Source organism: Channa argus, chromosome 6, assembly GCF_033026475.1.
Source record: "Channa argus isolate prfri chromosome 6, Channa argus male v1.0, whole genome shotgun sequence".
Lineage (NCBI taxonomy): Eukaryota > Metazoa > Chordata > Actinopteri > Anabantiformes > Channidae > Channa > Channa argus.
In genome coordinates, this window is record NC_090202.1 from 24,007,464 (window position 1) to 24,024,715 (window position 17,252).

The 17,252-nt window shown below is 41.0% G+C and overlaps 2 protein-coding genes across 2 annotated transcripts; both read left to right on the forward strand.

Annotated features, from left to right (window-relative positions):
• The first annotated feature begins 507 nt into the window (after window positions 1-507).
• Window positions 508-10,544, forward strand: prcp (prolylcarboxypeptidase (angiotensinase C)). Its single transcript, XM_067508811.1, has 9 exons — window positions 508-1,005; window positions 4,781-4,921; window positions 5,010-5,111; window positions 5,268-5,449; window positions 5,908-6,065; window positions 6,861-7,033; window positions 8,984-9,151; window positions 9,269-9,456; window positions 10,142-10,544. Exons 1-9 carry the CDS (start codon window positions 829-831, stop codon window positions 10,344-10,346), a joined length of 1,494 nt encoding a protein of 497 aa, XP_067364912.1. The 5' UTR covers window positions 508-828; the 3' UTR covers window positions 10,347-10,544.
• Window positions 10,545-14,042: 3,498 nt separating this feature from the next.
• Window positions 14,043-16,177, forward strand: LOC137129546 (protein FAM181B). The gene has a single exon (XM_067508819.1). It carries the CDS (start codon window positions 14,607-14,609, stop codon window positions 15,567-15,569), a length of 963 nt encoding a protein of 320 aa, XP_067364920.1. The 5' UTR covers window positions 14,043-14,606; the 3' UTR covers window positions 15,570-16,177.
• The last annotated feature ends 1,075 nt before the right edge of the window (window positions 16,178-17,252 follow it).

The following is a 17,252-nucleotide window of genomic DNA, read 5'->3' on the forward strand; positions in this document are numbered from 1 at the left end:
ATCATCATAATAATTAGAATTTTAATCAGTTTTAGCATAAAGGCATGTGAAAAACTAATACAGAAAAAAAAATAATTGATTTGTTTTTTGATTGGTTAATGGGGCCTTTTTTGATTGATTTAGATAAACAAAAAAAAAAAAAAACTGGGAGCTTACTTAGGAGTATTTAGTGTTAATACCTATAGTTTAATACGTCAAACTTCCACCTCAATTTAAGAGAAAATACCGAAAGTGACAATTACAGGCACTTCCGTATACTTACTCTTAAAATCAATGTTTAAGTACATCCAGTGTAGATTTATGCACGACTCAGACACAATATCAACTATCTGCAGGACACCAACTTCTAACTTCTTTTAACGAAAGATGTTATGTTTAGTCAAAACACGTGTAGAAAAAAATAACCAATCAGAAAAAAATAACCAATCAGACCATAGATCCTTACTTCCGGTATATTCTCGAGCGTAATCAGAACTCAGACTCCCATAAACCCTTGCGACATTATTTACAGTAGCACTACAGTCTCCTTTATGCTAACTGCAGTGGTACGTGGCTAATGTCCAGTAAAAGTTGTTCAAATGTCGCAAAGACGCTGAAAGACGTTAAAGTGTCGTGTTTAACAGAGGACTGCATCTGTCCTGCAGCTGAAATTCGAGCAGGTCACATCCTGCCTAGCAACATCTCGGGATTTGCTGACAGGCGAGTCTCACTTCCTTTCTTTCACGGGACAGGTCTCCTCTTCCCAGGGCAAGAAAGGGGAGAAGATGCGACCTTGTTCTCGTGGGCTAAAGTTCGGCGTGTTGTGAGCCGTGTTAGACGCGAGCAGCGATGAAACCCGAAAGCAGGACTGCGGTGTGGGACAGAGCCGCACTCTGCATCCTGACGCTGTGTTTTAGCTCTTTACACGTGATCGCTCTCAAATCACAACTTTTTACCAGGTTTGGTGGGTTACCTTACTCCACCGAGACCCCCATCACATATGAAACAATCTACTTTGATCAGAAGGTGAGTGTAAAATCTCCCTTATTGTTTTAAACTCACAGTTTGTAGAAAAAAAAAAACATTATATTTAACTATTTTTACACGGGGTTCTTCCTCTTTTTCACTTCACTTTCAAATGGTGCATTTGAGCGCTGATTTTAGAGCTTTACAGGAGCAATAATCAAATTAAATAAAGTGATTTCCCATCTTGTGATGTGAAATGAGACAGACTGGTGCAGTTATGAAGACAGGAAGACTCTTTCTATAAATATATAATTGCTGGCTCATTGCTTAGTAGTGCTTTTAAATAATAATTGGTCATTTGCATAGTGATAACATTCTTTGACTGTTCATCCTTAAAGCAATACAAGATGCATGCTGCTATTTGTTCCCTGAGCTGTAGTTTTTTTATACACTTCAGTTTTTTTTCTCTTTCCATTCTATAAATTGTAGTTTGTTCAAATTTTTATTAACTTCCACTTTACCTAACCCGTATCTGCACCACTTGCTCTTTCTAAAAAATTTCAATGAGGTTAATGCTGCAGAATTTGTTCCTGTCTTGTTTCTGCAGACAATAGGTGTTTCCCTCTGGCTTCCTGTAGTGGAGGGAAACCCATCAGACAAGCGCAAGTATAGTTATCCCTTTTGGCTCCCGGCCGAACAAAAGGCCTCCAGGGCCCAGTGAATGTGAAAAGCTTTACCTGAAAGTGGTTTGGGAGATCTTCATTCAGCCTTTACGTTTTTTTCATTCACCCATGGAGATTGTTCAACAGATAGCACGCTGAGTGTATGCCGTGTCGTGTTTGATGACCTGACATCGACAATGCTTGTGTCTTAATTCCTTCCTGTTCTTGCACTCAGCCATGTGAAATGTAAACTAACCATTTTACACACAGCACACTGTCATTTTGGTGTAAAGTAGTAATATTTATGGTCATGAGCCTTTTTCTACCCATCAGGCAAACGGTTTAGACTATGAGTGGAGGCCACTATTCATCTTCTTCATGTACTGCTGTTTCACTTCATCTATAGTATATACACACAATGTACCATCATGCTACACAGCGTTCACTAATGATATAAATATAACACAAGATAAAATAAGCAAGGATATTTTTTAAACCGTTTTAATAGACAGAACATGTAAAGCCAAGCTTTGCAGTCTCCAAATCTTTTTACCCTGGAGTTTTTAACTCTGTTTACATCTGTTTACCATCAGCTTAGACAGGTTTGGACTTTCTAAGATCCATGTTTTTAGTAGGCCTTAGAAAAAGACAATCGAGTACATAAGAGGAAAAATAGAAACGGTGCCTGATGCTTTTTAAAACCATTATCTAATGACTTAAGGAGGGAAGATTATTTAAAGCTTTTAGAATTATGTACACATTAAAACCTATCTATTAGGGAAGTAAAACAAGACTTTGGAAGCTTTAGATTCTAGGTAGTTCGATATGTATGAGACCAAACGTTTAATTGATAATTCAAGAAAATAACCAGCACATTTACTTAGAAAAAGAAAATAGCAATTAGTTGCTGCTCTAAGTCCTGTATTTACATACTGTGTTATAATAGTGTGTGCATTAAACAGCCCTTGGGCTGGAGGACAATGCTCCACACCTGGTCCAACCCACGACATCCTGCCTAATCAGCCAAGCTGACAAGTCTATAAAGAGCATTTCCTCTGTCTTGATGCTCATTCTCTCGTCTGAAGTGTTTTTGTTATCCCATCAACAAGAAATTGTATGTTCTTTCTCGACAAGTACACGAATAAAATCCCTATAATCCACTTTTCAGTACTAACAGTGAGTTTGATGCGAAAACAAAAGAATCATCAATCACACAGAACGTTTCTGCTCTCTATCTCTCTGTGAGACAAGCTCTTGTGAAGAGAGCACCAAGTGATCCAGTTGTCCAGAGGATATCCTCTTGACAGCATTTTAGCTCCAGACAATGAATGGAAGTGTCCTTTAGCATCCTCTTAATGAACTCTTGTAGTTTACTGGGGGTTGTGTTGTAATGGTTTCCCACATGTCTTTGTTTCCTGGGCTTATAAGGCAGTTTTCTTTCTTGTGGAATAGCTCTTTTACTGGAACCAGTAGAGTTTCAGTATGTGCAAAGAATTTGAATTCAGTGCTTTGTACAAGTGATGCCTGCAGTAACCACATGGTGGCACTAGTGATCAGGGCGTGGATTTGTTATGAACCAAGTCTCTGGGGTTTTTGTGATGTGCATACTGAGTGGGTGCAAGTGATACAGTACTCACCAGGGGTCCTTTTGCTGAGGCACTTTTTATATTCAACCCCTTTATTTTTAGTGATCATTAGGGGAAAGTTGGCGTCCGATAGTTGAAGATCAGAGCTGAGCTGAGTTAATAATATATAAAACTAACAAATTACACAAAATCCATTTCTTCTTTACAAAATTGGATTATCAATACGTCTGAAACATGCTGAGCTGCCGAACTTTTCTTTTAAACTGCCTTTTAAACTACGGTCTCCTCTCGTTTAAAAGCACTGCCAAGCCCTGAGGAGCCGAGGGTTGAATGAACACATTGAGGCCCCAGAATCTTTTTGCTGTCATTGGCTCATAAAATTACTGCCTCCTTTGTGTCCACTGAAGGGGAGAGAGAGTGAGGAGGGGACAAACAAAACAAAAACATTTAAGTGGTGGAACTTTTTCAAGGGTTGGACAACTCCATAACCTCATGGGGTTGTCTTCTCTCTGAAGTTGTTGATTTCTCGCTGCCTTTTTTTTTCTTTTCTTTTTTTTATCAAATAAAAAATCCAGGAAAATATAGTTAAAGCTACCCAGAATCCCTGAGGGTTGATGAAAGGAAATCACAGAGCTCACCAAAAGTGGAACTAATGTGGCATCATTTAAACTGCTTCTGACAATTTTTTTCATACAAATTGGGGCTAATTACCCAAGAATCCAACTTGGGGCTCGTCGTTTCAGGCCACTTATCACACCCACCTCAGAGCTTGTAAGGTGGAATGGATGACACCCCTAAAATACCGCGAGTTGATTGGCGCATTCACTTAACAGATGGACTGGCTCTGAGTTTGTGTGTAAATTTGAACAAATGCTTGCACAGGGTTCCAAAGGGAGATTTATTTCCTTTACAAGTCCCTAAATTGTCTTTTGAAGCTTGCCTCAGTGGTGAATAATATTACCAGTGATTCGTGCTCTTCAGGATAAATGTATAATAAACAAACTAAAGCCTCAACAGGAATCGACACCTCTCTGAGGTAACGGCAACAAAATCGACAAGAGAAAAAAACCTCAATGTTGAAGGCTTCACAAAGGATTAGAAGAAAGCAAGGCTGTCACATTAAAGCGCACGGGTTCCCACATAGACACCAAGTTAATCATTGTTTAGGTCATGCAAGATTGGCTCGAGATGCAACAAAATCTTTAACCCAACATAATTTATGAGAATGCAGTTTCCATTGTGTGGAATCACCACTTCACTCTGGTATCTTCTGAGTAAATATTATGTTAATTAGTGGATTAATCAATTTATGATCTGGACAAGAACATATTTTTTAATGTTCCAGCCTTACTGTACTGGTACTGTGGCCAATGTTTGTTTAAAAGAATCATGTAAAATTATATGGTTATAATGTGAAAAGTGATTCTTTGTGTTCATCAGACAACACAACAAGAAATAAAGACACACTCCTGCCCTCTCTATGGTCCTGACATTAGACACAGGCTATCAGAACCTGAGCAAGGTTTTAGGTTTATAATTGTATGATTTGTTGTGTTAATACGTATTGTCTTGTTTTGTTTCTTGCAGATTGATCATTTTGGATTTGCAGAGGAGGGCACCTTCAAACAGAGAATCCTTTTGGCTGCCAAATACTGGCAGCAGTCTGGAGGTCCCATTTTGTTCTACACCGGCAACGAAGGCGACATCACCTGGTTTTGCAACAACACTGTAAGCATCCCATCTGTTAGGAGTATGTGTGTTTACACTGCACATACTCCTCAGTCTAACTCAGCACCTGTCATTGTCTTCTGCTAAGGGCTTCATGTGGGAAATTGCGGAGGAGTTGGGCGCCATGCTGGTTTTTGCAGAACACCGTTACTATGGAGAATCTCTGCCTTTTGGACAAGAGTCTTACAGTGTAAGTGGATATGTAGTGTACGGATGCAGTGAGGCACATGTATTACGTATAAATCTACTTAAAAAATTGGTTTGATTGGATGTTTTTCTTATTAAGGAGTTGACTAACAAAATTAGATTGGGTCGATATTTGTTGTTATTTGTCTTTTGATTGCAGGACAGCAAACACCTGAACTACCTGACCTCAGAGCAGGCCCTGGCAGATTTTGCAGTACTGATTCAGAACCTGAAGAGAACTTTGCCTGGAGCTCAGCACAGCCCCGTCATCGCTGTTGGAGGGTCCTATGGAGGCATGCTCGCCGCTTGGTTCCGGATGAAATACCCCAATATAGTAGTTGGGTAAGATAATAATGTAGTGGCGCATTGTTTGTCTGTTTGTAGCTTTAAAGAGTAGAAACAACCTATTTAAAAAGGTCATCTTCAGTACAGGGAGAGGTGACGTAATGGTGCATGCACACAGTTGACTCATGTTTACTCAGCTGACCACAGGACGCTCAAGGGACAAATGCGGAGTTCAGATTTCTTTGGGCAGTATTTCTGTCTAAGTTGGCCTTCATCACCTCCTGTCTATAATAAACACCAGATGTTCATTTGAACCAGAAGGGTGAGGGTGTTTGACGAGGTGCTGCAGAGATGTGCAAGATTGGGTAACAGAATTTGAATCAGCAGCCCACTGACTTTAATACAACCTTTTTGTAATCGCTGTGGTGGCTCGGCAACCATTACACAACTGGAATTGGATAATAGGTATCACTTCGAAAGAGACACAAATGGTTTTGCTTCTTCTTGCATTTCAGAGCTCTGGCATCGTCTGCACCAATATGGCAGTTTCCTGGTATGGTGCCATGTGGAGACTTCTACAAAATAGTAACACAGGACTTCGCCAAAAGTGGCCATAACTGTGACGCAAACATAAGAAAGTCGTGGAAGGCTATTAATAATGTCTCTTCCACTGGTATGTCACACAGCCATGATGGGTTGATTCATTTGTCACACTGCCGAAAGTACAACTTGTATGAAATTTTCAGAATAATACATTGGTCATGTTAAATCTCATCCATGAAGAAGACTTTTTGGTTCTTAGAATTGCTCTCCATATGGTCCACATTTGTTAAGTGGTGCAACCGCCTATTAAAGCCTGAAACCAGGCAGCTGTTACTAAAACCTGTAGTGCCACTGGGTATAAACTGTAGAGCCTCTCCAGATTGTGAGCAGAATATGTGGATTTATTAAATGTTTTTTTTTTTTTTTTTAGTATTCCAGTCAGATACGGAAAGTGTGTCTTTTTAGAATCCCCTGGAATGCTTTTCGTGTTCACAATCCTAAACTGAAGTATTAAGCTTTACTGAACAGAACGGGACTTTTTACTGTTTCATTCCCCCTTTGTTAAGATTAAACAGACAACAATAAAGTAGACGCTAGCACTTTTAAGACAAAAAAAACAAAACAAGACAAGTGTCATGTTGGAAGATTGTCCACAACCTGGCAACCCAAAACTTGTTATTATCAGGGATTCATAAGCTAAAGCTTATAGAATAAAAATGGCTTATTTAAAAGGGTCATCACTTTCATCCCCAGCAAACATTTTTCCAAATGCAGTTTGATAAAACTGCCAAAATTGAGTACAACAAGATTTAAGAAAAAGGTTTTGATACGCAATTAATAATTTAAAAAGTTTAATACCCAGCCCCACATGCAGCATTAATATCTATTGTGACGTTTAATCATTTTCTCTTCTCTTTCCGACAAGCTTCTGGTCTTCAGTGGCTGTCAGAAGAATTCAGTTTATGCAACCCTCTTAAGAACACGTTAGATGTTATGGTCTTCAAAAGCTGGCTTCAGGAGACCTGGGTGAACCTGGCGATGGTGGACTACCCCTACAAAGCCAATTTCCTCCAGCCGCTGCCTCCCTGGCCGATCCAGGTACTAACAGCCCTCAGTAAGAATCTGCATGGAAAAGGTGTGACGAGGAGACTTCTAGCACGGTCCAAAAATGATTTCGTACATGTTTAAGTTCTAGTTGAACTCACATATAAACATATTTAAACATATTGCTTTACTGTCAGAGGTTTATACTTTATTGCAACTTTTCTTTGTCTGTGGTTAAGCGCCCGATTTGGCCTGACAGCCTGTCCTTAATTGAAATGAATGTGCGATTCAGCCGATTGTGTTACAAGTGTTTGTTGTGGTCTTCCAAGCTTTTGTTTACAACAGCTGTCAATTAACTTCATTAATATTCATAAGGGCCCTGTTCTCTTTTAGATTTTAAGTATTCTTTAGATGAGCAGCTACAAGTAAGCCACCATTCTTTTATTCCGTCGGACCAATGGCCCTTTCATTTGCACACTCCGTCAGATCTCTGAGGTGTTCCTCTTAGGAGGTTCACATGGCACCACAGAAAGAGGACATTTGCCCAGTGCAGCTCATGAGGCCGTTAAACAAAGCTTCCACCACTCTTATTTGAATGGGGCCGTAACAAATACTTCACTAGATACTTCATGTGGAAAACTAATCACAGTAAGTTGCCAAAACGAGGGGAGGGGGGGATGAAATCATTTAATGTGGCAAATTTTCTAAAAGTCTTTTCGCAAATTGTCAGCATTGCAAAATGCTCTTTCTTTTTACGTAAAAACTCTTGTGACAGTACAGAGGCTGCTTTCCGGAGGTTGATTGACTTGGGCACAGTGTATTCTTTCAGTCACCTTGGCATGTCACGTGCATAAACCAAGTCCCATCATTGACCGCCACTGCCCCTCCACCCCCCCCAATACCCTCTCCCTCCTCCCGACTCATTGTTTGTTGCTTCAGCTTCTGTTCAAGTGCCCGACACGGAAGTGGAAAGCTTTCACTTGTGTGATACATTTTTACCCCTGGTTTAATATGTAGCAGCTGAATATCTCTGGGAGCATCATGTTTGCTGTAACAAACACTAAATGATCATTTAGAGTTTTTTTTTTTCTTTTTGGCTCCCTTTAATGTATGCGACCCCTATGGGTGGTTTAAGCGGTTTAGGCAGTGGGTGCAAAGAGGAGCTTTTTTAATGACAAAGCTAATGTGATTATCTGAGTGAGTGTGAGAACGGGGTATTGAGGGTTTAGAGGAGGGAAATCTGTTGGCAGAGATGAATGTATAAGCCTAATCCTATCTGAAAAGTAAGGAGAAGATGCTTTGGAGCAATTGCTGTTTTTTTTTTTTTTTTTTCACAGTATAAATCTTTGGTTGGACATGTCTGTGGCCCTCCTCATCCATCGACCACCAACTCCTCCCCAGCCCGCAGACAAAAGCCTTAGTAACAGACTCCATACTAGCACAACTCGCCTCCAAACAAGAAAGCCCAGTTTCTCTGCTGCCTCACAAAGAGTGCCGAACAACAGCCACGGCCAACTCTGCTGCTGCAGCCCTAACAACACGCAGCAAGATCACACAAAAGCTAAAACTCAAATATTTATCATGCTCACTATTAATTCTGAGAAATCAACCGAACAAAACAGTAGTGGTGAGAGAGAGAACTTTAAATTTAAAATCTTGCAGTTCATTGGGTCTTAAGTAAATGGATGTTTTTTGTTTTTTTTCCTCTCGTGCCAAGATCAGAGCAATAAATTCAAGTTCCTTCCAGGGAATTTCATATGCAAATCAGGCGCCACCACTTTTTATGTGGGAAAAAACACTTTACGGGCCACAAGAAAGCAATCTGAAGTCTCGTAAACAACTTGGATGTAGGGGAATTAGATAATATAATTTCTCTCTTTAATATTAACGAGAAAATCCATCAAGCAGTTAGTAGCTTTTACAACTTTCCTACATTGCAATGTTATTGCAAGTTTATAGTTAATGTTTTTTTTGGTTTGCGTGTTAATGTGTTGTGATTTTAAGGTGGTGTGCAAGTATCTTGGTTTCGATTCCACTGTGTCCGACCACCAGCTGCTGCACAACGTCTCCCAAGCAGCGAAGGTTTACTATAACTACACTGGCAGCACTTCCTGTCTCAACACATCTCAGACAGCAACCCGCAGCCTCGGTTTCCTCGGCTGGTTTTACCAGGTGCGTTAACGCAGAGCGCAGGCATCAACCTTGTCAGGCAGAATAAATTGGTGCACAAATATGTCCGTGGACAGCTTCCCTGTCAGAATGAATACGTGTTCAATCCTTCATCCCCAGGCCTGCACAGAGATGGTGATGCCCATGTGCACAGATGGTGTCCAGGACATGTTCGAACCTGAGGAGTGGAACTTCCAGGCCTTCTCTGATGAGTGTAATACCATGTTTGGTGTCAGGCCACGGGCCGACTGGGCAGGCACAGTGTACGGGGGGAAGGACATCGCCTCTCACAGCAACATCATCTTCAGGTAAATGTCACATATGATGCCAAACTTAGGCTGAAGCGTCCTTTAGCTGTGGGTTTGTCTTGTGAGGTGAAAGCAATTAAAGTGCAGATTCTGACTGGCTTTAGCCATCTGGGTGGCTACAGGAGGTGGACCGTATGTACAACTTAAATGAAAAATCACTGACTCTGATGTCACATTAGGTTGAATGCCAATTAGCGGCTTTTGTCAAGCTTTAAAATGTTCTGGCAGTAGGCAATTTGATGTGAGTTTCCAAAGCTGTGTTTCTCATTTCTTTGAAAACTCAAATAAAATGTCTCAGAAGTGTTAATGTGCTGGACACCACTCATCAAAAACTGCACACGACTGGCCAAGGTTCAGTCACTTGGAAGCAAAAATGAAATGTTTTTTTTGTTATTATGTGTAACGCCTCTCGCTTTGTAAAGCTCACATAGCCCAGTAGATAATAGGAGGAATAAATGGCACGAGTGAATAAAATACTTTACTCTCTATACTTGCCTTCTTTTTCTAATTGCTTTCACAGCCTTTACAGAAAGATTTGTGACAGTACAAGTCATTAACAGCTCACTAAATGCTGGGAAAGCTAATATATTAGAGCATTTGTTGACACACAGGATGAAGGATTATATGATTATATGAACACCCTGATATGTCTGTAACTGCACACGTCTTCGCTGATGTATTGTAGTAACGGCGGACTCGATCCCTGGTCGTCTGGTGGAGTGACTTTCAACATAACAGATTCTCTGGTTTCCATTATGATTCCTGAGGGAGCCCATCACCTGGACCTCCGCTACAGCAACGACCGTGACCCTCCTTCAGTTCGTGCAGCACGAGCGTTAGAGGTGAAGTATTTCCAGCAGTGGATCAAGCAGGTTAAAAAGGCACCTTGAATGACTAGGATATTCAAGATTTCATACGGTGCTCTCTCCGTCATTATGCCCAAAGTGTCTCCCTTTTTAATCAATGTTTGCATCATATTTTTAAAATTAAAATGTTAAACACCACTCCTGATAGCAATACCTTCCAGCTGGGAGTTTGTTTTTTTCTGGAGTATCAGGCTGCAGCTTTTCTTTTTTTCTTTTTTTTTTACCAAACTATAAAAAAGGTCTATGGATAGAAAGGTACTGTATTGAAAACAAAAATGAAATCTCTTTGCTCAAGTAAGATATTGATTACAATACAGTATTATCAGCATCTTTGTTATCACATTATCATCTTCAAAAGACTGGATCATCCTCATTTTTACCCCCATGTTTGTCCAAACCAAAGGGTCTTTCAGCTTCCAAGCCCTTTTTTTATTGTTTCAGTCAGTGTTCACTCAGGGCCACATTCTCATTTTGATTGTTTGGTCATTACAAATTCACACACCATCCTGCTGTTTGTTTGGGTTTTATTCTTGTTAAGGGACCATTAATGTTCAAACCTTGTTGCTCTTTCAGAAAATAAATGTGTATTTTAATGTATGTCTTATTGGTTAAATAAATCTCAGGAGAAAAATTTGACACCAAATATAATACAAATTTGAAGAATTGCATTGCACTGAGTGTAACAATAAACTTAATTTGTTGTTGTTCACAGAAGAAAAGTGTCTTCATCCATTTTTTTTCGGTTTCTGTTATACTTCATTCCCCTTTAAAATGTCTTCCTCTCAAACCGATTACGACGATCATGTAATCCTCCAAATGATCTTTTAAATGTATTCGAACGCACTACTGTTCAGTCAAACGATCTTTATGTTTTAGAAAGGTTCCGATTTTTAAGTTGCTCCCATCAAACATGAGCAATTGCATGTGCTTGAGATTTAATAAAAACCCAATCGGAGGAGGCCAATAAAGAGTGTGGTGGGAGGTTATTGCAGCTTTGCCTGCTGACCTCACCCCTGCGGACCAACCTGTGGGATTCCCCCTGGCACACATTCATTCACCGGCTGCCATTAAAGCTCTAAATTGCGACACCAAGGCAGCCCGTAGACCTGGGTTCTTGCCCCCTGCTAGTCATATTATTAATACAACTCCTAGGGTGCCAGAGAGGTTGAGAAGGGTTGTTGGAAGGTTAAGAGTGGTTTCAGGGGTTGGCAGCCACCAAGATCTCCTTTGTAGTTCAGAATAAAGTCACAGTCTTATTCTTTTTGTACTTCAAATGTCAAGATGAAAGCTCAACATGTCATCAAAACACCAAGAGTACACTTGAAACGAAACGAATGAAAACATGTCCTCTTGCATTGTCATTTCCTTTTACCTATTCTGTCCGACTATGTTTTTTAACCCCTCCTCTTTTAAAGCAGAAGTTCCTGACATGACACGACTTTTCAAAGCAGATGGGGAACATGTCCTGCGCTGGTATGTGGGTTGATTTTCTACCAGGAGACACAAAGCCTGACTCCTCAACATTTTGTCACTGGCTTGACTGAATTTCAGACGCCCCTGTTGAACAAAAAAACATAGCTAAACATGGGGGAGGACGGGGTCTCTGCCACTAGTTGCCCTCCTTAAACTATTCTCAGGACTTTGAAAGGTCATTAATTTTGTCAGGCCTTTCTCAGTCTCTGACACTGGCCATCAATCAAAGGTGTTATTAGTATTCCCTCGACCCTAAACTCTGAGTATGTCCCTGCTCAGACAGGGACCACACACTAGTAGGAAGAGATTAAGCCTGTGTGTCACTTCATGTTGCACCGAGCACCCAGCTCCCTTGGGGTTGGGTCCTGCTGAATAAGGAAATTCTCAGGGGCAAAAGCTTTGGTGGTAATGATCAGCAACAATACGGAGCTGTGTACTCAACAACTCGCTGCTTGTAGGAAAAGACACAGACGCTTACTAATGATTTTCTCCCAATTAAATTTCCCCCAAGGGTCCACGCATTAATTCAAATTGCAATCCATGCCGGGTGTTGTCATTAATGTTAAAACAGCCATCGATCTTCGTAATCAACCTCGCATTTGAAGTTTGGAGAGTGGAAACGACTCCAAATCTCCTCCCTGGCGCTCTCAGTATAGATATTTTCCGAGCGGGTCTGCCATAGCCCATTCCCACTCGCTGCCTCAGCCTTTATGCAACAATAGAAACTTGTTTCCGGGGTCTGTGCGTCAGGCTCTGTGATGTGAATGACCCACCAGCACAAAAGCCAAAGCCTCTTGACTAGGAGAAAGGTTTGTGTGTGCGTGTGTGTTAAGAGGGGTATGGCTGCCATGACTGTGGTGATGTCACTTTGCTAAAACTGTGTAGCAAACACAGGGTGTCTGGATTAGTTTGGGCAGGCGTTAAAAACTCTCTGCACCTCCACTGTGTCAGTGATGCTGTGATATTGCTGGAGGTGACCTCCACTTTTCTCCTACGCTTGCAAACACGTGAATTTGCCGAACACAAATGAGAGTCCTGCCTGGTGAGACGAGTTGAACTGAATAGTCACAGTCTCCACGTGAATTCTGGGAAATGTCAAAGTTTTTTGTAGTCACCAGCTGTATAAAAAGCTAAACAGTCTTTGTTTTGTAACCTTTTGTTGCTCTTAGGTTTGAGTTTCTCTGGATGTCATCTCAGTCATAGGTTTGCACTGGGACACAGATAATCAGATCAGTGCTATCAGTTTCACTGTCCCCCTTTTTCTCCCCAGCAATTTACATAAGAAAGAATTTTTTTTTTTAACAGCCTCGCTTCTTTTTTCATTCCTCCAACTCTTAAACGCCTCACCTCAACTTGCACTTTTGTAAGAGGTGTGATCTTCTTCAGTTTATTCCGCAGCAGCGGCTCTTAACACGAGAAGGATAAATGAAGGTTTAATGTAATCAGAGGATGGGACAGACAGAAATAGCTTCTTTCTTTGGTGAACTAATAAAAAATATGTGCATAGTTAGTTGTTGTGCGGCTCGACTAGCTGCCCTATCACTCAAAATTCAATTGAAATGCAATTGAAATTCCACTTAAATTGGGCTAAACGCTGGCAACGTAACACATCCTCCATTGTATTCACTGCTGGCTAAGAAACTTCCTGTAAATACGTTATTGTTTACAACAGAAGTTTCATACCCGAGATTTCTTAAGGTCAACATTTCTTCTGGCACACTGAGCCTGAACTGCACTTTATTCCCCTTTAATTTAACAGCTCCGGCAGCTTTTCTAGTTAAATCGACTGTTCATTATTGAGACCCATTTTACGAAGGGGCTGTGAGGTGCAATTTAATGAATCTCTGGCACAAAGCTCCCTTTCACTGCCGGGCGAAGAATAGAGGCTATTTAGACCCTGTAGGGCTTTATGTCAAAGGCAGCCCATAATAGTTGTCAGGCCAGGGCAGAAATTCCCACTGGCCTGGGAATGCAGTAGAAATCAACTTTTGCCATGAGCAGATTAAGACACAAGCAAGCAGTTTCTCCCAAGCAGATCCTCCCAAATAGTGGCATCTGTTTGTGCACAGATTTTCCCACAAACTCATTACTGTATAGCCTTGATTTTATGTCGGAGTTTGTTCAGTTCCTTATTGAACAGTAATTAGTTCACTTCTATTTAGTAATCCAGGCAGGAAATACACACAAAGACGTGATGATTTAATATGAAAAGCAAGCAGCAATGACAAGAGTAATGCTGCTGAGTTGGGTTTGTGTGAGACATTTGCCTTAATCTTCTTTTATTGTGTATTGTAATATGTGCTCAACAAAAAAATATTTCAGTTCAAGTTTAGAGACTTTTGTGTAAGAGTTCAGTCAGTAAAGATACTCAAACAGGCTTTTAAAGGCTTTTCTGCTCAGTGTTACAGTAATATCCTCCATTTTCATGAAAGCCTTTTTGGTTCAGAGCACACGCAAACAGTTAAACTTTAGGCAGGCAGTTCTGACAGAGGTTATTGTCTTCAACTCAGCAGGGAATTTCAGACAAATCCCTCTTAGATGCAGGTGGTCGGGCACAAGCAAAGAGTTAAGTCCTGCGGTCCCTTTGCCCCTCCTCTTTGATGTTCTGACATCATTAGTCCAGCCCTCTGAAAGATCTCCTTGCTTTCCTCAGAGCCCATTACTTCTACTCTGGAATGTTTACAGGAACTTCATGAGCAGCATCAGCACCAAGTGTTTGTCAGAGGGAAAAAAAAGACATGCTCTGAAGAAACTTTTGGTTGAGGGATCATAGCAGATGCCACAGGTGTAGCCGCTAGGCTCAACAGAGTAATGGCTGTTCAGACTGCAATCATGAACCCTCAGTTCATGAATTTCTGCTTCCCTGGTTCTGTGATGGAGTACGACGTGGAAAAAAGTCTGGATGCGAGTCTCCTGGGTGAGGCAGAAAATGACGAGGACTACAAAGAGACCACTAGGGACTTGCTGAGCTTTATAGACTCAGCCTCCAGCAATATCAAGCTGGCTCTGGACAAACCAGGGAAATCGAAAAGGAAAGTCAACCACCGGAAGTATCTACAGAAGCAGATCAAAAGGTGCACTGGTATTATAACATCAGGAAACATAGAAGAAGTCCCTGTTAAAAGACAGGGGTCCCCACTGGCTCAGCCCAGCCCTTTGCAGAGTAAAACTCTACCCAAGCGTGATGGGGTCCAGGCCAACTTGCAGAGCAAGAGCTTGGCAGCACTGTTCAGCCCTGTGAAGGATATAAGGGGTGAAAAAGCCAAAAAGCCACCCCTTAGGCATCGCAATCTGCCCCCGTCTTTTTTTACGGAGCCAGCCAACTGCTCCAAAGTCAGCTCCACATCTGGGATGACTCTGAAGGACTTGGAACGAGGCAATCCTGAGGCTGCAGAATTCTTTGAGCTCCTGGGGCCTGATTACAGCAACATGGTCAGCGAACAGGACCTTTATCAAAGCGCGCCCCTCCGGGTGCATCCAGAGATGGGAGGCCCAGATCCTGCTTCCTACGATTCTCACCATTTAGTCGGTGGTCTCCTCTACCCTGAGCCCTGGACTAGCTGCTCTGGACCTTCTAAGAAACCAGGAGAGGGCCTGCGCACAGGCCCAGTCCAGCCTTCGCTCTACTGTCACTCAGAGGCTGCGACTGGGCCCATAGAGGACAACACACTGTGCACTTTGCCATTCTCAAACTTCTTCACAGACTCCTCCATACCTCAGGTCACCTATGATTTAAGTGGTGGTTATAACAGAGCTAATTATTCATCTCTATGAGAAACTGACAATTGTGTTGTTAGAAGTGCTGGTAAAAAGTTTAACAGTAGTCTAAGAGTTTGATATTTCTGTATCGTATATGTATATTTGTTTTGGAAGTACTGGATTTAAACATGTTGTATCATTGTTGCTAGACAGAACTGGGTGTCGAGGGACTTTCCCCCCCAGAAAATCATATTGACTTTGGGTATGCTTCAATTTTGTCTTCTCAACAGAATAAAGCTTACTCATTTGGGAGAATGTTGGACATTTTATTACATTTACTGATTTTACAAACAGAACTCTGCAGAAATCAGTTAATGCTAGAAAATGATATAAATTGGACTGTTTGTCATATTTGACAGATCATCCTGCAACAATCTCTCGGCGAAGCACTTTTTCCTTCCCGTTAGTAACAATTTTGCGCAGGGACATAGAGGGGATAAAACTCATTTTGCTGAAATGATTATTGCAACAATGTGTGTGTGATGCCGCGTCTGTTCTGCAGCATTTTACAGCTCAGAAATAATTTCAGCTGATAGTTTTACCATGTGTATCCACTTTTTTTTTTTTTCTGGAAAAGCCTTTAATGTATCTGGCTATTGTAAGAAGACACAAATAAAGCTGGTCTTTATTACTGTGACAAGAGTCTGTTTTTGTGTTCATTGTGAATCGTGAGGTGTGATTATCAGAATATAGCATGATACAAAGCAGAGCTTTAGAACTACTGTGTATTTTTTTATGTTAGATATAATATGCTCTATGCTTCTATGAGTATTTTCTGTTCCTGTTTTTGTTTTTTCTTTTATCCCCCACAATAAATTGAAACTCCACTCTCATCTGTTGAGATGTAAGGTGAAAAAAGAAATAACCAAAGAGCAAAATACCCATGCAAGCCCAGAATAGGGAGAGCAAGCTAAGAAGTAAAACAAAAACAATTATTTTTCCCGCTAAGCACATTAGAGAAATGTTAAAGTGCTGCATGGTTAATTTTACATTTCCTATGGGACCGTGAGCAGCAGGTTTACCAGCTTCATAAAGACCTCAAAGCAGTGCAAGATTAAAAAAAACCTTTTAACATCATGCCCTTAATTAGCTCAAGTTTTTAACAAGCATTTTCACTCCTTTGACCACTATTAGCATTAATAATAATAAAACCCTCACTTTCGGCTGCCACAGTGCTCCACTGAGGCATTTGGTGCTTAAATGTCTAAATATGGATATTGTGCTAACAATTGTTGGATTCATTTATTTGCCGTGGTGTTTAAGTTAAGTTGACGGGGCAAACCTTAAACTACCCAGTTTAACCATCTCACAAGAGATTTGTCCCTTGTGATTTGCCTACTAATGGTTCACATGATCATCTCCCTCTGGTGGTTGATGACTTTCTAACATGGAGGCAAATCTCATCACGGTGAACTCTGGAAGTCCCCTACAATGCTCAATTCATGGGACAGTGGCCTAAATACGGATGCTTTAAAGGGTCATCTGTGCATTTTGTGCAAAAGCAATGAGAACATAGGTGGGGCTGCTGTTACACATGGTAGAGGCTTTCTAGTTAGTGCAGAAAAAATACTGCTGTGCAGTGGCCGAGAGGAATTTCGAACCAAGCACAGTCTTCCATCTCACTCTCTATAAATGTCACATTAACTATTTTTAACAATTGTAATAAGCTATTTCATGCATGATCTATCGCAGCACTTT